We start from the raw sequence: 22,824 nt of genomic DNA on the forward strand, positions 1-22,824 counted from the left end.
AGACGATTTGCTGGAACTGTATACAATGTTACAAGGTTTTAAATGATAAATTTAATAGAATGTATTTAGAGTTTTTTTTTACACCAAGAATGTATTTATAGTTATAAATATTTTTTCAATTATTATCTTCTTATAAATTATCTTATACGGTAAAATTGTTGATTTCTTAATAATAATTTAAAAAATTGTAATATCGTAAGTTTTTGTTAATTATTATATTTTTGTAATAATTATGTGTTAAGATACTTTGAAATGTAGTGTTGAAAATTTTTGAAAGGTAAAAATTTTTGGAAGAGTATTCAAGTGTTTTACAAGTTTTTTTCACTTTAACTTTTCCTTGCATGTTTATGTTTTTTTTTTTGGTTGATTGAATTGCAATGAATAGGATAAGGATAGACTAAATACTAATGATTTTTGGAACTATGCTATTGGTAGGTGACTTTATGCTACTATCGGTGATGGTGTATAATTTTATTATAATTACTTAACCGAGAACTTAGAATTATATATTATAATTTTTAATAATAATAATAATAATAATAATTATTATTATTATTATTATTATTATATATATATATAATGTATTATAATTTTTTTAAGGATCTATAATTATGTAAACTTTGGATAAATATTGTATTTTTCACTATTAGTAGTGAATTTCATTAAATATAAAATGTTGTGAGTGATTTCTAATTGTTAACACAAAAAATTTCTTTCCTAATTGTATATCAACATCAAACCTTTAAATTATTGATATCTTGAAATTTTAGTGTTCGCTGTGAGTAAAATTTTGGCTGTTTCATTTGCACGTATGTATTCTTCAAGAATAAAGATAGTTTGACATTTTTAACAAGGTATATATATACGTGCATTAGAAGAAGAAAAAATATGAAGACAAAATTGATAAATACAATGCCTGATATAATTAAAAAAAAAAGTAGCATAAATTGGATATAAGTGTAGAAAAAATTAATATTATATCAATCATTATTTGCTATTTTTGTACTCATAATGTAAAAATTTCTATTTCATTTACATTACAACATTTTGTACATTACTCAAGTGCTTTTAAATTTAAACATAAAATAATTAAAAAATAGTAGTCATTTTACTATTAATAATTGTATTAAATATGTGAATAAACTAAAGAAGATAAGACTTTTAAAATTAAAATTATTTTGATTTTAATAATTTATTTCCATATATTATTATTATTATTATTAAAATACTATATTTTATAATAAAAATAAAATAAAATACCTAATTTGAGAGAAATTCTGTAACGTAATAAAAATAAGAATAGTTTCTATAAATACTTTCATTTAATAACGAGGACAAAGATTTATTATGATGGATACGTTTCTGTGCATGTACTAACCAATACACTGCAATATCTAATCAATTAATTTATTTAATAGAGATTGTCAATATATGTGGAATACAAGTATGGGGCTCATTCTTAAATTTTGAGTCAGATGTACTTTTAGATTGATAGAACCAGTTAAGTCGAAAGAAAAAAAAAACTGAAAGAACGAATAACAACAACAATATTCAAAAATTTATACTTAAATATTTTTTTAAAATTTAAATTTAGAACAGTCTTTTTCTAGCAGGTTGGTGTGCCTGCGGAGGGATTTGGATTGCGACATCGACATTAGGCGGAGAGTCTTATGATTGCAAGGTTAGTGATCTCACCTTTCCAAATTAGAATCTAAAAAAATGAGAGAGTGAGAGAGAAAGCTTGAGAATGAGAGAGAATGGACCATGGTGAGATCAAGACGGAGGAAAGAATTTCGATCGGGATTGGAATATCAACAGAACAAGAGGATGCCAGAGGAAAAGGTGATGAATAATGGGAATGGGTCACAACGGCATAGGAGATTTTTTGGCAAAATTTATGATGATGTTGTGCCATATTTTTTCACCAATTTTCCTGAGAATTTTGGTACCATAGATATGTGGAGAGTTTTCACAAAGTGGGGAGGAAAAGTTATTGATGTGTATATTTCAAATAAAAGGAGTAAGTACGGTGACCGCTTTGGTTTCGTCAGATTCATGGAGAATGAATATCCTGAGTATTTGGAGAGGAAACTGCAACAAATTTGGATTGGCACCTTTAAGCTCCGGGTTAATCTATCCTGTTTTACTAAGGTGAAGGGGAATAAAGAAGTGGGCACAATTTTGGGCGGTGTTACGGAAGAGGGGGTTCAAAGACAACATTATAGGAGAGGTATAGTCCAGGGACAGAGTTTTGTGGACGTGGTTAGAGCCAATACCAGGAGGGTATGGAAGCCCAAAGTAACCCAACAAGCTAAGAGTGCAGAAAAGTGGAATGGTATGGAATTTTTTGTGTCAAATGAGGAGATGGAATGGTTACAACGATGCTATATTGGTCAGGTAAGACAAATTGATGAAGTATGTCACTTACACGATAAGTTCTTATCTGAAGGTATTCGTTCAATAAAGATTATACCAATGGGTGACAATCTAGTATTGATTCAACCACTCCCTGGGGAGAATTTTGAGGATTTGATGAAGGAGTTACAGGACATGTTTTCAATTTGGTTTGAATCAATTCGCCCGTGGAATCAAGATGAATTCGTAAAAGGAAGACAAGTGTGGGTAAGATGTATTGGTGTCCCTGTACATATATGGTCAGAAACATTCTTTAGATCAATAGCAACTATTTTTGGTAGATTTGTACGCATTGACAATAGAACGAAGAATATGGATAGATTGGATGTTGCTTGGATGTTAATTCACACTACTTCAGTGGAGGTGATTAATAGGTGGATGAAAATCAAGATTAATGACTACTTTTTTTCAATCAGCATTATAGAGGATCCTTTCGTTAATCCTTGGAATGTGTTATCAAGTAGCTTAGTTAGTAATTTTTTGAGTTCCAGTCATTGTTCTTCATCTCAATCTTCACTTGGGGATAGTAGTTGGGATACTTTTTTGTCATGATGTGCAAGAAAGGAATGGTATTTTTGAATTTCAAATGGAAGAGGGGAAGTGCAACCAATGGATTCAAGCTGGTGAGAATGCAGAAAATCAGGTAACTGGATTACGTGGGTGTAATTTTGAGAATCTTGATGACATGGTAGTAATGGAGAATAAGGATTTGAATTCTGGTGATATGGTAACTGATATGCTGGACGCAAATCCTTGCCACATGTTGCGGGATAATAATAAGCAAGGGTGCAGCCTTTTTGATGTTGAACTTGGGCCTAATAAGGACTATGTCAATACGGTTCATCATGTTGGTGACCCATACTTTAGGCCTTGCATTGCGCCTAGCCCAAATAATGTGCATGCTTTAGAATCAGTTGGAGGGAGGCGTGATGATATTGGGCCTGATGGAGTAAACCGATCTCACTTATTGGAGGATGAAGGATTAATTGACCCATCTTATGTGGCGAATGAAATTCGGCATAAGGATTTGCTGCATGCGTTGCCAGAAACGGATGAAATTGGTTTAGGCAATGACCATGTTCAGCTTTCGTGTGGGGATAATTTGGTGGAGGGTGTTGTTGGGTTAGGCCAAGCTACAGAAACTGCACCTCTGCGGCACAATGTGGTGGAGTGTGTTACCGAGCTGGGTTCCGCATGTAATTGCGAGGCAGCGGCCCACTTTGATGAAGATATACTAATGTTAGATTTTGCTGAAGGATCCAACCCCAGGTTGTGCATTAGCGTTGAGGTTGTGGTGCCAGGTAGAGTAGTTTGCAAGATGGATAAACAAGTTGGAAATCAAGCAATAATTGCCAAGGATGTGCCTGAAGAAAATGTTTCTCATGAGGTGTTTTGTGATGGTCAGTTGCGGGAGGTGCCAATCTCCCTAGCTGATGCAGCAATGGAGATATTGTTTGTAGGCTCACAAGGAGTATCCAATGATGCTGGGAACCGTAGGAAGAGAGGAAGACCACGAAAAAAACAGAATCAGATGAGTCACTCCGACTTGCATCAAGCTGATAGCATACGGGAATTGAATGTTGCCTCTGTGGCTGCTCATGTGTGGGAGATTGGGCAAAAATTGGGTGTAAAGGGACTAGTTCCTGATGAAGTCATTGTTAAAGATCTACAAGATATGGAAAAGCGTGATCGGGTGGCAGCTGGTAGGGATATTTTGTAGTTTTATTCGGTGAATATGGGTTTGTGGTTGGGTGTTTTGCTGAGTAAATGATTGTGGTGTCGTTAAACATAAGGGGTTTGGGGGGAGATTGAAAAAATTAGAGGTGAGAAAATTGTTATGCAAGGAGAGGGCTGATGTTTTTTTACTTCAAGAAACTAAAAGGGAGGTGATTGATGATAGGTTTTGTAATTCTTTAACTGGTGGTGGAGACTTTGGGTGGGCTTTCAAACCATCTAATGGTATGTCAGAAGGTTTACTTTCAATTTGGAGGAGAGACAAATTTACTGTGCATGATATCTTTTTAGGTGAAAATTTCATTAGTGTGGCTGGTACGTGGAAAGAAAATAGTATTCTTTGCTCTATTGTTAATCTTTATGCTCCGTGTGATTTGAATAGAAAAAAGGAATTATGGAGTAGCTTAATTCAACTTAGGATAAATCGTGGGGATGATGTTTGGTGTTTTGGTGGCGATTTCAATGCAGTGAGGTCAGGCGGGGAAATAAAGGGTGTATCTACTCATTGGAGAGATGATGATATGCAGGCTTTTGATGGTTTTATTCAAGAGGCATTCTTGGTTGATTTACCACTTCATGGGAGGAAATATACTTGGTATAAATCTGACGGGTCTTGTATGAGCAGATTAGACAGATTCTTGGTGTCAGATGGCTGGCTATCTGCCTAGTCTAATACTGTTCAGTGGGGGCTGGAGAGAGGTGTCTCTGATCATTGTATTGTATTACTGAAAAATGAGGAGGTGAACTGGGGCCCTAAGCCTTTTAGGGTGCTTGACTGTTGGCGGAATGATGTCAGATACGGGGCTTTTGTCAAAATCCAGTGGCGGGAGATAGTTGTCTGGAAGGGCTGCTTTTGTCTTAAAAGAAAAACTCAAAAACCTGAAAATCAAGTTAAGGACGTGGAATAAATATACTTTTGGAGATTTAGATCGCAAAATTAGTGAAGCCAGAGATAACTTTAACAAACTGGATCTTAAAAGTGAAGTTTCTAATCTTCAGGAGGGAGATGTTCTTCATTGGAAGCAGTGGAGGGCACAAATGGTATCTTATATGTCTTTGAAGGATAATCTTTTGTTATAAAAGTCGCGGTTAACATGGTTGCGAGAAGGGGATGGAAATACAAAATTCTTTCATTCTTGTATAAATCGACGGAGGTTTAGGAATGAAATTTGATCGTTAGAGGTGGCTAATGAGAGGTATTACGAGCCTTCTGCTATTAAAGAGGCGATCACAAGTTTTTATGAGAAACATTTTGAGGAGAGGTCTAGTAATAGACTTTTTCTTAACGATCCAACTTTTAAAATTTTGCAGGAGGGAGAAGTTGCATCTCTAATTTTGCCTTTTACCGAGGAAGAGGTGAAAAATGTAGTGTGGGATTGTGACGGATCAAAAAGCTCTGGCCCTGATGGTTTCAATTTCAATTTCATTAAGGATTTTTGGGAGACAATCAAATACGAGTTCATGGCTTTCATTCATGAATTTCATGCATATGGGAAGCTAGTTAAGGGTTCTAACAGTTCCTTTGTGGTCCTTGTGCCTAAAATAGATAACCCCCAAAAAGTGGAAGAATATCGACCCATCTCTCTTATTGGGTGCATGTATAAGGTGTTGGAAAAGTTATTAGCAAATAGATTGAGGACAGTTATTGGATCAGTAATATCTGAGTGTCAATCTGCTTTTGTGAAGGGAAGATTAATTTTTGATGGTGTTGTGGTGGCAAATGAAATTTTAGAGGAAACAAAGAGGAACAAACAAGCATGTTTATTTTTCCAGGTTGACTTTGAGAAGGCGTATAATTCTGTTAGCTGGGATTTTCTTATGTTTGTGATGGAGTGAATGAGATTCCCTTGTAAATGGAGGAGGTGGATAGAAGAATGTTTATCTACTGCTCGGGTTTCAAATCTTGTTAATGGTAGTCCCTCTAGTGAATTTAGGGTTGGTAGAGGACTACGACAAGGAGATCCTTTAGCACCTTTTTTATTTTTACTTGTTGTAGAGGGTTTGAATTCTTTGATGATTAAAACAATTCAGATGCAAGTTTTTAAAGGCTATTCTGCTGGTCGAGATGGTATTTCAATTTCTCTCTTACAATATGCGAATGATACTATTTTTGTGGGAGAGGCCTCTTGGAAAAATGTTTGGGCCATCAAATCTGTTTTACAACTGTTTGAGTTAGTAGCTGGGTTGAAAGTAAATTTTCACAAAAGTAAGCTTTTGGGAGCTAACATTGATTCAGAGATACTGGGCCAAATGGCTAATTTTTTGAATTGCAAAGTTGGTCATTTTCCGTGTTCTTATTTGGATTTGTTTATTGGGGTCAACCCCAATCGGTTGTCAACTTGGCAAACTGTTATTTCTAAGGTGGAAAAAAAGTTGACTAAGTGGAAAGGCAAACTCTTGTCTTTAGGCGGAAGACTTGTCCTATTGAAATCTGTTTTAAATTCAATCCCAATCTACTTCCTTTCTTTTTTCAAGGCCCCCACAGGTGTGATTTCTCAGCTTGAATCTTTACTTAAAAATTTCCTTTGGGGTGGGGATGATGAGCATAAGAAAATAGCTTGGGTTTCTTGGGATGATGTGTGTAAAGAAAAACATTATGGGGGTTTGGGTGTGAGAGATTTGAGATCTTTTAATTTAGCTTTATTAGGGAAGTGGAGGTGGCGTTTGTTAGTGGAGAGAGATTATTTGTGGGTTAAAGTGATCACTTCTATTTACGGGGCAGTGACTTCTTTGAATAGGAGAGGGTCGTAAAGGGGTATCTAGATGGTGGCATGACCTGTGGAATATTGAAGAAGGTGCAACAATTACATGTAATTGGTTTTCTAAGGAGTGTGCGAGAGTAGTGGGGAATGGTAGGAACACTTCCTTTTGGAGGGATTCCTGGTGCACTACAAAACCTTTTTGTGAGAGGTATAGTAGGTTGTTTTCTATCTCTAACAATAAAGACATGTCTGTGGCGGATATGAAATTATGTAGGGAGGGGGAGAGTGGATGGAATTGGTGTTGGAGGAGGCAATTATTTCAGTGGGAGCAATCTCAGTTATCACTTTTGATAATGGATCTAACATGTGTTCAAATGGATGATACAAATGATGATTCTTGGAAGTGGTCAGTTGATCCAAGCGGACTGTATTCAATCAAGTCAGCTTACTATATAATTGTTAATGCCTCAATTTTTGCAGAAATCCCTCTTCATAAGTTCATATGGTGTAGGCTTGTCCCTTCCAAGGTTTCTTGTTTTGCTTGGAGGGTGATGCTTGACAGAATCCCAACCAAAGTTAATCTTGCAAAGAGGAATTTGTTACTGTCTTCTGATTCTGGTTGTGTGTGGTGTAATCAAGGTCTTGATACCTCTTGCCATATATTTTTTGAGTGTTCCTTTGCATACCAGGTTTGGATGTTGTGTTTGGAATGGTGTGGCCTCTTTGCTGCTCATCAAAATAATTTCATATCTCATTTTGAGCAATTCCTAGGCCTTCCGAGTTGTGTTGCTAAAAATCAGTACAAATGGGCGGTGATCTGGTTGGCTTCAATTTGGAGTATTTGGTTGGCGAAAAATAAAGCTGTATTTACTAATAAATTCACATCTCCAAAAGATCTGGTCGAATTGATAAAACTACGCTCTTGGAAGTGGCTGAAAGCTAAAGATCTTGATTTTTACTATCCGTTCTCTTGTTGGTCAAGGGAACCTGCTGCATGTCTTAATCTTTATTAAGTTAACTGTTTATGGGTTGGAGTACCCCTTATACTTGCTTTTAATATATTTCATTTTGCCTAGCAAAAAAACAGTTTTTTTCTCTCAATATTGTTTTAATTTGAACCAGAGAGCGAAGACGTGAGAGTAAGAGAAGAGAGAACTCCACCCACGTCGCATGCCTTTTCTCTTTAGCAAATAGAATTATTTATAAGAGAGATTATACGCCAATTAAGAAGTAATTGAAGGAAATAATGAACGATAAAACATCAATGACAAGAAAATAAAAATCATTAAAATAGAATTTTATGAGTAATTAATTTTTTAAGATGTCAAAATCGTTAATTTTTATATCAACTCTTAATTTTTAAAAGTACAATAGTAATCAATGCGAGGCTTTTTTCTTTTGTAATATCTTATATACAACATTATAAGAATATTAGTAAGTGACTTATGTGTAGAAAATTAACTAATAAGTAAAAGTTTAGTTTAACAGAAACATTAACAAAAAGATTAAAATTATTATTTTAAAATTATATATAAGAATTAAAAATAACATTTAATTTGGGAACCCAAAAAATAACATTCCAAATTTCAGATATTGAACATATATTTAAGTTAATTAAGTGATACATATATGTAAAATATTAAAAATAAATTATAAAATATTTAAATGAAAACATTTTACTGGTAATAAAAAGTATAAAACCAAAATGTAAAGGTATAAATGTTTAAATAAAATTATTTTAAAAAGATTAGTTTAACCAATGAAACACCATTTTTTTTAACAAAGATTTTTAAATATGTTTTTATATTAATATTGATATAGAAAATTAGGTAATAGTTAAAGTAATTAAGAGTAAGATTGTACAGAAAATTGAAAGATAAGATTATTTCTTTTTTGCTTTAATAATAATAGAGGTACTTAATATTTAATAAATAAAAAAGTTAGGACATTAAACTCATGTCAGTAGATCATTTTATTTCTTTTATTTTCAAAATTTATTAAATTGAAGAATATTTATTAAAAATGATTTTCTCTTCCTTTCCCTTACCCGTCAAAACTCTTCATACAAGCATATCTTAAAGAAACTAACAAAATATCATTTGTTTGGATAATTAATTAAAAAATAATATAACTAAATATAGAAACTCCTAACTCATAAGATGTGTGTCAAAAATGAGAATGATAAGTGATTCAACAGTTTTGAAGAGCAAAAACTTGAAATTTAAAATATGGTAATTTTCTTTTTACTTATTCTCTTGGTTGATTTGTGAAAAAGAAAAAAAAATGTTGAATGCTCAATAATTCTCTTAAATACAAGGACAAATTGGTCCCACATTTTAACTTTTCTTTGCTTCCTTTTGGTGAGTGTGACTACTTGTTTTCGTTATTTTGTTCTCATTATAATAATGTGACAAAAATAGCTAGCAAAGATTTCCATGGTATCTTGTAAGCAACGAAGTTTATAGTGGATGCCATGTATATATGTATATTCACTAGTCGTAGTCGAGAAAATTGCGGACACTTTCTGATGAGATTGATTGGCTTTAATCATAGAGGCTTTTTCAAGTATTTAATAAAATTTGATAATTAAAAATCAAACTTAAAATCACTAATTAAGTTAAAAATTAGAACAATTTCGTTTAGGTTAATGAACTATCGATCAAGTAATAAGTAATGTGCTTATAGAATAACGTTGAACATTGTCTTTATATTTGTCATACAAAAACAGTGGACCATATTCATGTATAAACAAACAAAATCACGATGCACATCTTATGCAGTATGTGTAGGTTAATGTTAACAGTAGATTAAATTAAGCGTGATAATCATACAAACCAGAGTAATTTGGTACGTGAAGAGGGAACACTATGAGAGCAAATTACTTTTTTCTATGTCTTGGTTCGTAAAGGTAAGGCAAGGAAAAGAGGAAAATTGTACTTAATCAGCACTATTTTCAAAATTATTATGTTTGTGTTTCTTATCTTGCTTAAAATTTGCTTAGTATATTATTATTATTATTATTATTATTATTATCATCATGCACTATGAATTATTGGTGAAATATGAATCTCCAAGCTGCCAGGAAATCCGCTGAAATTGTTTGGTTTCATACAAGGTGAGAGATCCAAGATGAGGATTCCGGAAGGTGGTGCTGACTACCAAGGTAGCAAAATAATGATATTGGGGAAGGTGAAAAATAAGTAGTAGTAGTACTACCACTACAAAATATTAAAAAGGGTTTTGTGTTTTGTGTTTTGTGTTTTGTGCATAAGAATCTTTTGCATTTGTCTTTAAGCTTCAAAATTACACGTGGCACAAGTCACTGGAAGCCAAAGAACCTTTCTGAGACCAATTCTGTTGCGAGGGTTGAATGTGGTTCTTATTGTATTATTCTAATCTTATTAATATCTAATTATCCTTAGTGTAGACACCATTACTAATATCTTGATGATAAATTATTCTAATCTTATTGTACCGTATTAAGATATTAATAAATAAATAATTAAGGATTTAATTATAAATTAAATAAAATAATTTATGAGGATAAATGTTATTTGATGTGTGAAATGTAGCACCATACTTTCTTTATTATGTTTATTGTGATAAATGTAATTAAGTAATATATTTCGTGTTGTTTTATTGTGTAGCTTTTTGTGCTGTGGAAGTTATAATTGTGATAACTATAAACTTAAGTCATAGAGAATATAGTTTAAGTGTATAAGAGTTGGCTCTTTTAGACATTTAAGCATGATTTGTTGATCTATTGAAGTGTTAATGCTGAGAATGTTGCAGACATTTAAACATATTGATTGACTTAAGACTAGAGGAGAAATTATTTTTTAAAGTTAGATATTCCATTGTATGGATATTGGTGTGGTGCTCTATGAGCCCAATTCTTGAAAACCCTCCTTGAGTAGACATTATTTCTTAGAGTGGATTGTTGAGTCTTCTCTAGATTCTTAGTTGATGTTGGAGTAACGTATGAAGTCGAGTACAACCTTTGACTAATTACTAGAGAGGTACGTGGTATCACGAACATAGTTAGCTAAGTTGTAATTCATTTGGACTTGATTCATGTATGTCAATGTCGTGATAAGTCTATACCCAAGTTCTACTATACTTGATGATGATACTAGACTTTCTTAGTGTAAATGTTGACATAGGAGAAATCATGTGTAGGGGTTAGTATCTCAATTAGCTGTTGATCTAGTAGGCGTGAAATATGTGAAAAAGATTGGTTGGTTTGGTTGGGTTAAACTACTTAGACTTCTCATCTTAATGTAGAAGAGTTTCATAGGTAAATGTGCGATGGCACATTAAGCGAGATGTTAGCATATGATGTGTTATTTTGGTGTGTTCATATGATGTATTGATGTGGTGAAATATGATGTATCATATGTTGTTGAGTTGCTTACTCTTGTAAGGTACTGAATGTCATGTTGTGTTGATATGTTGTAGACCATGAAGTGTTTGTTGTATGGTTTACATACTAATGTTGGTAGTATAGTTGTATTTTCTTCTTTACCTAGTATGTTGATCTATATTGCTATGATGCAATGTTTTTTAAGTTGAGATGTTATGAATTCAATTGTGTGGGGGAGTTATGGTGTTATGATAATAAAAAAAATTCTAAAAGTTGTGGAATGTTAGGGAGGTGTTATGTTTGTGTTACTTAGAAGTTGAGTTGCTTTAGTTGTATTATTTCACCTGTATCAAGTTAGGTATGATGTTAAGCATACACTATGTTGTATCGTGGAAAAGTTGAAGATTTTGTAGTATTACTTATGTGCCATTGTGAGATAGTAGTGAATGTATAATTACATTGTAAGTTGAGAACATGTGTTGTGTAGTTAAGTTGTAGTATAGTTAGCTAATTCTTCTATACAATGTTGATTCTTTATACTAGCTTATTATTGTATGTTTTGTAGTGAATAAACTATAATAATCATATTTATATCGAAGCAAGACGTGATTAAGTTTAAGGAATTGATTGTTTCATATATCATGTTGGATAGCAGTGTAACTCAAGATTACTTTTGTATAAATATTATAGATGCTACTTAACTAATGACTTAGAATTTTTATTTCACAATTTATATAAATTACTATATATATATATATATAAAGATATTTTATAATCATCTTATGTAATATTATAATCATAAATTGATAGCTCAAAAAGTAGAATTTAAAAACAATAGACACGTGGTTATAGCAAAAAGAAAATATTAACTTAAGTTTTTATTCGAAAATCTTTTGGTGGGAGGGTTACATAATTTTCATTTTGCGCATTCTGACTATTTGATTCCTTGATTATCGGAGAATGATGAGGTATGCAAACCACGTGTAACGGTGTAAGAAGTACTAGGCTTTTAAAAACAAAGCATCAAATCAAATAAAGATATGGATGGATTGGAATGCCTTTAATGGAAGATTTACTTGAAAGGGAGAGTGAACTGGTATAAAGTTCTCTTCAACTGATTTGCACAAGATCTTTGATTTGCATAATACCTGTAAAACGATGCATATATAATAAAGAAACATTATTATGCAAGTGAAATATTGTAAGTTTAAAAAGTCTTCCACTCCGACGAACAAAGTCACGGTTTCTCACTTGTACTTGTGGTTTCAGACAAAGTGGCTGCAACATAATTGCTCAACAAAATAGCATATTTTAATATAATAATAACAAAAACCAAATGCCCATGAATCACGATATCTACTCAAAAGAGTGTGGTATGACTTAAAAGTGGTCATGGACTCATGGTTAGTTTCGATAAAGTATGATTAAGTGGTGGTTAAAGAGGGTTGCGGTTCCACTCCATGTGATTTGACTGGATTTATTTTTACAAGCAGACCATAGTATATATTAAAAATAAATGGTGACATTAGGGATATATAGAAAAGATTGAATATAATAAGAAAAGAGTAACATGATGGGGCTCCCTAGGTTGGAGAGGAAAGAATGTGGTGAATGGTTGTAGTGTTTGATCGTTGTAGCGTGTGGAAGCAGAGTTGAGGCACATGGTAGGGCGTAGAAGATTGGCCCGATTCTCTCAACTGTGTCTGTCAGGCTTTGTAGGTCTTAAAAGAATCAGGAATTGTATAATTTCATTCCCCTTTTGGGAGGAAAACACTCACAGCTAGGCACAGGACTACTTCTCTATGTAGCTTTCCCATCTACACATGCTACTCTCTCTTTATGTTACACCTACACTCATGCTTTGTTTGTACCATAGGGACAATTAACAACACCCATGGTTATGTAATTTTTTAAAAAGAAAAATTTAAAAAAGAAGAAAATAATCACTTTTACATATAAAACTTTTTTTCTCTTTAATTTAAATTTTAAAACTTTTCATTCTCTCTGTTTTTGTTTGTCTAAATCAAAGGAAGCGTATACAAAATCTATATTAAAAAAATTGTTTAAACTAGTTGTCTATATCATATATAAAAGAATTTGAGGTATACAATTTTTTTTAGATGATTAAATTTTTAAATAATAAAAAATATTATTAAAAATCAATTATTTACAAATATAAGATTCCAACTCAAAATTTTGAGATTGAAAATCAAACACAACACTAATTGATCTAACAAATATTAATAATTTTTAAATATTTTTATTAAATAAAATATAAAATATCTCAACCCATTAATTTTATATAAAGAGTTTTAATTAAGGCAAGTATATGATTAATTTAGCTTGTTAAATCGGATCCAACAAAATTAATTTTGATTTTGAATTCAGATATGTTGTACTTTTTATTATTATTTATTTATAGATTTGAGATATGTTTTGAGTTGTTTTAACCTTATTTGATGTCTTATATTTTCTTAAAAGGTACATGTTTTATGTATCAATAATAAAACCTTTTGATTTAATAGATAAATCTTGTAAAATATGATATTTTATTTATAATTATATTGTTTGGTTTATATTATATATTATAAAATATACTATAATTTAAGTTCCATACATATTTTTATTCTACAATTAATTATATATAATGTTAAAAACATGTTAAGTGAATTTGGCAAGTGAATCAAGTAGAGTCATCAAAATGAGTTAGAATTCATGAGTCAACTTGATTCACTATAAGTTTGAGTTGAATTAGGTTAAAAAAGTTTGTTCTATTTTAATTATAAATTTTTTTGACCCACTCCACTTATAACCTAGTTCACCACGGGCTAACTCATGGTGGATCAGGTTGACCCACTATTGATAGCTTGACAAGCATGTAGTATTTTTGAAATAAGATTGTCTTTCAAAGAAAATTGTGTAATATATGACAATTATAACCCAACACACCTTACTAGAACTCAAAAGAATAAAATTGTAATTTGTTGGAAGTTGATTTTGCAAAAATAAACTTAAAAGCAATAAAGTAAGTAAAAGAAATATAAAGTTATTTTTAGAAAATTTATCAAACACTTGACAACATGATATTAAAAGAATCAAATGGAGATAACCATTGAGATTGGATTTCACTAGTTCACCATCATGTATTTTTTTAATAAAGGATTTTCATCTATATTTTAAACCATTACTCAACATTAGCACCAAAAAATATCTCTTATAGGCTTGAAACCATGTATTTCACCCAAATTACCAATCTTTTGGCCAAAGTGATATGAAATACAAGCATTAGAAACATGGATAGCGATAATATGTTCATCGAACTCATGCTTATCCCTAAACAAAATATTCATGGATTTGACTCATACACAACTCAAGAAGCATTTTCTAATGACTATTCAAGTAAAATCATCAACTCAAGATAAAAAATAATTAAGAGAGCATTAAGAGAAGAGAAAAATATTAAATAAGGGAATAAAACATCAATTAATGAAGCAAAGTTAATATGTGAGGTTCCTTTAGTTACACCTAATCTCAATGAAGGAGAAATTAGCTACTCATAATCAAGGGAAACACAAAGATTGAAGAAAAAATGGAAAAGATGAAGAATAGAGCTCTAAGGTTCTTCTAGCCACCCAAAACGTCTTATCACGAAGTTATTACAAGATATCCAAAAGTCTAACCTAAAAATTTATTTTGTCCTTACATTTTGAATGTTTGATACAAATTCACTTAGCGAGCCATGTGTTTTCACTAAGCAAATGTCTTGAAAAAGAAATGGGCCATTAGGAGAAATTGGCTCAACCAAAGTTGATCTTTGGTTGAGCGAAAATCGAATATTTGACTTTGGACTTTTAATGACCTACCATGATCCTTACACTAATGACACAATTACTAACAACTAATAACTTAGAATTATAAGTTTACTGATATCTGGACATGTACTATATACCATACATATGAAAACAAAATAACTATGTAAACATATATGATATAAATACAATAATCCAATAAAAGTAAATTATACAACCTAAGCTGCTGTTCAAACAACTTCAATCGCTACTTTATACAAAGAAGACCCCGTTAATAGATTTTGATTGGAAAAAGAAATAAAAATAGTGCAATTAATGGAAAGATAAAATTCATTTTGGCATTTTTATTAACATGTAAAAGATAATTTAGATAAAAAATGAAATAATATGTTAATGTTGGAGTTATACTTTTGTTGGATCAAGTGCTTACCACTAGGCCAAAAGTTATAGTTATTAGTCAACACGCAACTCTTTCTACTTAATCGTAACAACCCTAGCGCCACATGTTGATTGTGACTTGATCCACCTGAGCCTCCACCATGGGACAATTGATCCACCCGACAAATAATCTCTCCCTCAGCAATTGCTCTTGCTAGGAATCAACCATGCAACCTTGGCTTTGATACTAATTATTGGATTGAGCACTCACCACTAGGCCAAAAACTATAGTTGTTAGTCAGGGTGCAACTCTTTTTACTTAATCGTAGCAGTCCAAACACTATGTATTGACTGTGACTTGACGTACCCACCTGGATTTCTATCATGGGACAATTGATGTCACTTGACAAACAACTTTATTAAACCTCACTTTCATTCATTTAAACACTCAAATCCTAATTCTTTAGAGAAAAGAGCATAAGTTCCCTTATTAAGCATCAATCCCTTAAATATCAAGTGCAAGTTGACTTATAACTATATTCTTAGAATACCTCAACTTTTAATGTTTTTGGGGGCATGATTCCACTCCCCACCATTTTTATGAAGTTCTAATGTGACGATAGTTATGTGATTAATATCCGTGGTGACAGAAATATATTCTAGAAGTGAGCAAATACTTTTAATTTAATAAACTAATTTAAAAATAATTTAACTTCTAATTAAAAAAAATTGTTCAATTTTCAATCAATATTTCAATTTTAATGTAACTAATTAATTATATTTTTGCAACACAAATCCCAAGTTTTCATATCCACATCATACACAAAGAAAAATTAGATAACAGAAACAAAATTGAACGATTTTCATTCTCATTTTATCCGATGAAAGCAGTACAATATACACCAATACATGGTTCAATCTCCTTATTACACATGTATGCTCCTCTAATTAACCATCCTTGTCTTGTCCTCTTTCTGAGGCTTATCATCATAATCTATTAATTTTGTGATTAAAATCCAGAGAACGAGTCTACCAGCATGACGCAATAGAGGAATCTTAAGGCCAATTCCAACGGGAAAAAATCCCGAGAGCAAAGCCAACAAGATGAGAAAAGTGTACAAACCTCCGATGATAGTTATAAGAAGGGCAAGTGCAGAGTCATTGGCCACAACTAAACGTACAGCAGCCATAAATGCTACAGGTACTGTTAAAAAGGCAATAACCAAGCACAACATTGCAAGAATAGTTACTCGTGTTGCCAATTTACGATCAAAAATCATTGCCATCAACATAAGTCCACATGCAATTACGGAGCTATACATAGCTATCACGTTGAAGGTGGTGAATACCCAAAAAAATGGTTTATGAGCCAAAACTGCCATCCCTCTCTTTTCTGGGTCTGGATCATCAGAACCATATACACCTCCTGGCACAGTGAAAGCAGCAGCAAAAGTCACAGTGACCATCAATGTGGCCACCACTAAAAATGTGTTTAGGAGATCTTTTAAACTCATTTCTGGTTTTGGTGATGGTTGGTGATGAGAATATAACACATCATTCACCTTCAAGGGGACGCCAGCTTCTTTAAATACTAGATTAGCAAGGAACTACACCAAGACAGTACAAAATAACATTAGATCTTATGCATCATCAACAAATTGAAACTCTAAAAAGAGAGTAGAAAATAACATTAGATGCTATGCATCAGCAACAAGTGGTATAGAATACAATGAAATAACATGCAGCAAAATAAATGAAAAAAGAAAAATTATAATTCTACCATTTAGATATATTCACACTGAAACCAAATAATTAAACATTTCAAATGATAAAGTATTTTGCTGAATATCAATTTTAATTGATTTTCACATCATAGAAAATAGGTTAAATTAATTTTTTATCCTTTTTTATTTACATTATTCATATAGTTCCTTTTTTTTTAAATGTTAAATTTGGTCTTTTAATTTTAAAAAATATCTGTTGTTATACTTATATCTAAGTTGACATTAATAAATGAAATTGAATGAAAGAACAACCTTGAACATTTTAAGAAAATATATATATGAATTTGAATTTTTTTTTAAAAATAGAAATTAAAAACCAAATTGAATAATGTAAGTACAGGTGAATTAAATTGAATAATAATTGTCAAATAATTTATACTAATCTCTAAATCATATTTTTATTTATCTTATAATTAATAATTGTTTTAGATTAGATTAAATCAGTAAGAAAATAAAAAAAAAAATGTAAATTCTGAAATATATCCAAGTTTTTTTTTTTTTTGAGTTTTGGATTAGATAAGTTGATTCTTATAAATTATGAGATGAATTATGTCTTAGAAGTTAAAGGATTGATCACTATTCTAGTTCCCAATCAAACGGTTAGAAATATGACATGTGAAGTTTGGTTTTCAAAACAATGATTTAGAAAAAAAGATGGATAAAAAATTAATTTAATGTTGAATTTAATACCATTTTACATAATTTCATCCTATCTTTTTATCATCCATTATTTGTTTGAAACATATTATTCTAGTGCATAAAGTCATTATTATATATGGAGCCTTGAGCACTTCTAGAGATCATACCTGTCGAATCGACCTTTGATTTTTCCCAGCCAGACGAACGATATCTTGAGCCCTTAAACCCTTGTTATTCAAGAGATCCACTTTTGTCCTCTTATCTCCGGTCATAAAGTACACAACTCTAGGGAATAAATTCATTGAAGCCAAATGCAGTGGAGTGTTTCCATCATTGTCTGTTTGGTTTATAGTAACGTCATTAATCTTCGGATTTTTCAAAAGGTATTGTACCACATTACTTCTTCCATTTTTGGCCGCAACATGAAGAAGGTTCTGACCCTTTTGATTGAGGAGAAGGTGAAGTTTAATAGGCCATTCATGTTGAAGGAATTTTTTTACCACCTTAATATGACCCTTTTTGCATGCAAGGTGAATAGGAAGATGACCTTTCTTGTTCCCTTCTAAGGCAGTTTGATCTGATTTCGAATTTTGTAACAGTATATGAAATCCTTCATCATAACCAACATAAGCTGCATAATGAAGTGGAGTACCTCCATGTTCATCCCTTAAATACACTAGCTCTGGTCTTTCCTTTAGTATCTCTTCTATTAGATCTATAATTCAACAAAAGGAAAAGTAAAATAATTTTATTAAGCACTTGTGAGGGACAAAGTAAACAATTCTAATTAAATATATTTGTTATAGAAATATTTTTCTAACAAAATTTTGTATCCTATTAATATAAAAAGTATGCTTAATTTTTCTTACAAAGTGGCATTCGGGAGCTAGAATTTATGCTAAACTTATTTAGACTTATAATAAGCCTTTTATATGTTCTTTTATACTTATTTTAAATAAATTTTATGGCAAACTTTATTGTAATAAGCTATTTCCAACTTAGTTTTAGTAATTTTCAAGGTTTTCCATATTATAAGGGGTGATGATATATACATCTCCTATTTTTTATAAATACACTTCCAATCTCTTTTTTTTTTTAAATAAAATTCCTAAAATATCCTTTTAACTAAATACGATTATATTGATGGAAACGTTAATTTTAGCATTCTGGAAAGTATTTTCCGGAATAGTAAAATTATTATTCCAGAAAGCATTTTCCGGAAGTGTGTTTCTTATATAATTCCGGAAATTTCTTTCCAGAACATTAAATTTAGTATTTTGGAAAATATTTTCCACAATTATGTAACAAGCACACTTCCGAATTTATTATTTTTCTAACTTATAATTTTTCAGATTCACACCCTCTTTCTCACCGTTCTTCTTTCTTTTTTTGTGCACCCTGTTTCTTCTTCTTTACTTTTTTCTCCGCACCTCCATACCTCCCCTTCTTACCTTTTCAATTTTTGCATTATCCTCTTCCCATTTTAGTTTTGTTATAAGTTGTAAGTGGGTTCAATATCAAAGGGAAATGTGTCAAACCATATGTATTTTTTCTTCCAAGTAATTCTTCTCACTCTTTGTTCCGGAAAGTGTTTTCCAGAATAATAAAGCTTTTGTTTCGGAAAGTATATTTAGGAATAGTAAATTTTTTATTCTTGAAAGTATTTTCCAGAAGTGTGCTTGTTACATAATTCCGGAAAATATTTTCCGGAATACTAAATTTAATGTTCCAGAAAGAACTTTCTAGAATTATATAAGAAACATACTTCCGGAAAATGCTTTCCGGAACAATAATTTTACTATTCCAGAAAATACTTTCTGGAATGCTAAAATTAACGTTTCCATCAACATAATCATATTTAGTTATAAGGATATTTTAGGAATTTTATTTATATAAAAAAAAAAGAGATTGGAGGTGTATTTATAAAAAATAGGAGGTGTATATATCATCATCCTATTATAAGTAGGGCCGGGCTAGGTATGCAAGCAGGTTAGCTTAGCCCTTTTAAGCCCAATCGATTATGAATCCCCATTTTATGTATTGGACTTGGTTGTTCTATATGGGCTAGTAAAATATTTGGCCCGTGATTAATTAGCCCCTTGACCCACAAATTAGCAAGTTCTTTTAACCCATAACTAGTGCAAAATAAGTCAACAACCCTTACATTTAGACGTACCTATATTATACTAGTCTAATTACCTCACGCAGGCAAGTTGTGAATAATACGATCAACTTGCAGGTTTAATTGTTTAAAATTATGTACACAGCTTTATTTATTAATGCATGAAACCAGTGTTTAATTTAAAAAAATTGTATAATCATAATATTCGTATAAATTATTTATTACCTACTGATATTGATTTGTCTGACATAATTTATTCCATATCTAACATTTGAGTTTCGGATAATTTATGAGTTATGAGGTGGTTCTATTTATATCGACCAATGTTTAATTAAAATAGTATAAGTATAGTTATATCAACGTGGGAAAAAAATAATTTGGTGTAAAGAAGAAATACCAGGATTCCGTTCCAGTATTGCTGCATGGAGTGGAGAGTTTCCAAAGTGCTGTGGAAGCCGTTTATCTGCAGGGAATGGAATTTTCAATAGAAGATTCAGAATGTCTTTATTCCCATTCACAACTGCCAAAAACAGTGGTGATCGCTTTGACTTGTTCAAACAATGGACCACATCCTTATCTGCATCAAAAATCACTTTAACCACACCAAAATCCTTACTATTCACAGCCTCGTGCAAAGGGGTGTCCCCATGTTCATTTTTCTCTCTTGTTATATCCTTCATGCCATCATGTTTTGCCTTCTCTGTGCCATATTGTGAGAGAATGAGCTTGACTATGCCACAGTGCTTGAACCTCACAGCAACATGAAGTGGAGTGTCCCCTCTCACGTTTCTCCTAATAAGAAGCTTAGGAAAGTGACGAGAAATCAGCTCCACAATCTTCTCTTTCCCCAAACGCACTGCCATGTGAAGCATTGAATCACCTGCACGTGTCACTTGATCAAAAACATCGCACAAAGCTAGTTTCCTTTGCACACAAACTTGTTCCAACACATCCACAAACTCATCCACCTTTTCTTTTTCAACACCTTTGTACAACTCAGGAATCATCACGTTTTTCTCCCCAATAAGTTCCTTATGCATTAGTCCCGATGAGGCTGCATCATCACTTGGGAATTGCTTATTCTTCAGCTCCTTCATCCTCCTGTTGCATCTTCCCCTCCAGTTTGCATCATCTGGGTCGATTGGAATTTGCACATGATCACGAGTCATGATTTAGCTATGCTAATCGATTAACTACACTAAACCCAGAAAATTAGGATTGTAATGTATACACTCGCAGCAGATGTAACCCGCATCACCTCTATATAAATCAAGTAACAAGTCATACATCTCTCTATAAATTATTTTATTATATGAATTGAGTAATTAATTCACATCTACTATTATCAAAGATGTTGTATATGAAAAGTTGTTAGAATAATACTCAACTCAAATTTCTTAAGGGATTCTACTCGAGTTTTATAGATAAAAAAAATATATAATTAAAAGAAGAAATCTCATAAAAGATGATCATTCATATCCTCTATAAAGAATAATCATTAATAAAATGGGTAGATATTTTATATTAATAATTTGTATATAAAAAAAGACATGTAGAATGTGAATGTATATGGTAGGTATCGTTATTTCCGTGCATATATAATTCTTGGTTGACGTGAAGTCAGTTTTTTTAACCATTTATTCATGAATTGTGAATACTTAGATCTTATATTTATTTCCTTTCCCACACCACGATCTTATAAGAACGGAAGATGTAGACATGATAAAATTTAAGCTCTCATTATTGTTACAATGATGACCTGTTCTCCGTTTGTGACAGCGAGGCCAATCCAGTGGCAGATTTTATTAAAAGTCAACTTCATGATCTTAATTTCTTTGTTGATTATACGGAAACTTCAATATATTTGTTCTTTTTCTTGTTGACTTACCAACTTTTTAGATTTCTTTGAGTTTTATAGCTAGATCAAGACAAATTAACGTACAATGTTTAAAGCCAAACTATTTTGATCAAGTCATATAATGAATAAAAATGCTTGTTCATACCATATTAATCTAATTTGAATCCAATATTATGATTAAAATTAATGATAATTAAATATATTTTTTAATTTATTAAAAATATAATAAATTATGTCAATTTTGAAAATATCACAATAAATTATATATATTTTGTGTCCTATAAAATAAAAATAGTGATAATACAAATTGAATTTACTATAGTAACTATAAATTAAATGTTATTAAAGAAATTCACCACGAAAATATTATTAATGAAAATGAATGTATTTTTTTTTTGTTAGGTTGTAATTTAATAAAGGACCATTTTGGAAACGAGCAGCTAGGTTAAATTTTTATAAAAGTCAATATTTGGCTGTGGTAGACTTAGGTCATTCAAAGACCTTCTAGAATTAATTAGCAGATCAACTAATTCAGAAAATACGAATAATAACTTTTTTAGTACAGTTATTATATTCTTTTACAATATATTAATATATACTTATATATGTTTTTAATGCATATAAAATGATTAAGTTCTACTTTTCATTCCTGGAAATTTTCTCTTTATTTTTCATCTCCTTACTGCTAAATGACCCCCTTTGCATTATTGGTACTTTTTTTCCCTCTAAAAATATCCTTTTAATTAATTTCCAAATCGTATTTATACTGATAGATAAATATTTCAGAAATTAGTTTTCGAAATGTGGGCCGAAGCAATAAGGAGATGAAAAACAATATTCTCCCCTTCATTTTTCGCCTTTAAATGGTTTTTATTTTTCAGGACATATATTTTAAGAAAAGCCTATGCCCTAGTTCTTGAAAGAAGCTTCGACTTTGACAGACCAAATTTGAAGTATGAAGTGATTGTTATTAAGACACAAAAGAGCTAAAGCAGCTTCGGCAACCACTAATTGATCGGT

General features: G+C 31.4%; 2 protein-coding genes across 2 annotated transcripts; one reads left to right on the top strand and one right to left on the bottom strand.

Moving 5' to 3' along the window:
• Positions 1-1,764: 1,764 nt before the first annotated feature.
• LOC145950250 (uncharacterized) lies at positions 1,765-2,967 on the top strand. The gene has a single exon (XM_083061315.1). It carries the CDS (start codon positions 1,765-1,767, stop codon positions 2,965-2,967), a length of 1,203 nt encoding a protein of 400 aa, XP_082917441.1.
• A 13,272-nt stretch (positions 2,968-16,239) lies between these two features.
• On the bottom strand, positions 16,240-21,498 carry LOC109815229 (protein ACCELERATED CELL DEATH 6). The gene is made up of 3 exons (XM_020379884.3): positions 20,344-21,498; positions 17,992-18,539; positions 16,240-17,008 (listed from the first exon to the last, which is right to left on the bottom strand). The coding sequence occupies exons 1-3, from the start codon at positions 21,113-21,115 to the stop codon at positions 16,346-16,348; spliced, it is 1,983 nt and encodes a 660-aa protein (XP_020235473.1). The 5' UTR covers positions 21,116-21,498; the 3' UTR covers positions 16,240-16,345.
• Positions 21,499-22,824: the final 1,326 nt, after the last annotated feature.

Source organism: Cajanus cajan, chromosome 8, assembly GCF_000230855.2.
Source record: "Cajanus cajan strain Asha chromosome 8, NIPB_CcT2T_4, whole genome shotgun sequence".
NCBI classification, from domain to species: domain Eukaryota; kingdom Viridiplantae; phylum Streptophyta; class Magnoliopsida; order Fabales; family Fabaceae; genus Cajanus; species Cajanus cajan.

Excerpts from the sequence above, each read along its gene's own strand:
- LOC145950250 (XM_083061315.1), top strand. The coding sequence starts at position 1,765 with ATGGTGAGATCAAGACGGAGGAAAGAATTTCGATCGGGATTGGAATAT.
- LOC109815229 (XM_020379884.3), bottom strand. The coding sequence starts at position 21,115 with ATGACTCGTGATCATGTGCAAATTCCAATCGACCCAGATGATGCAAAC. Across the intron at positions 18,540-20,343 it reads AATACTGGAACGGAATCCTG|ATCTAATAGAAGAGATACTA; the intron begins GTATTTCTTCTT and ends GTTGAATTATAG. Across the intron at positions 17,009-17,991 it reads ATCAAAGGTCGATTCGACAG|TTCCTTGCTAATCTAGTATT; the intron begins GTATGATCTCTA and ends GTCTTGGTGTAG.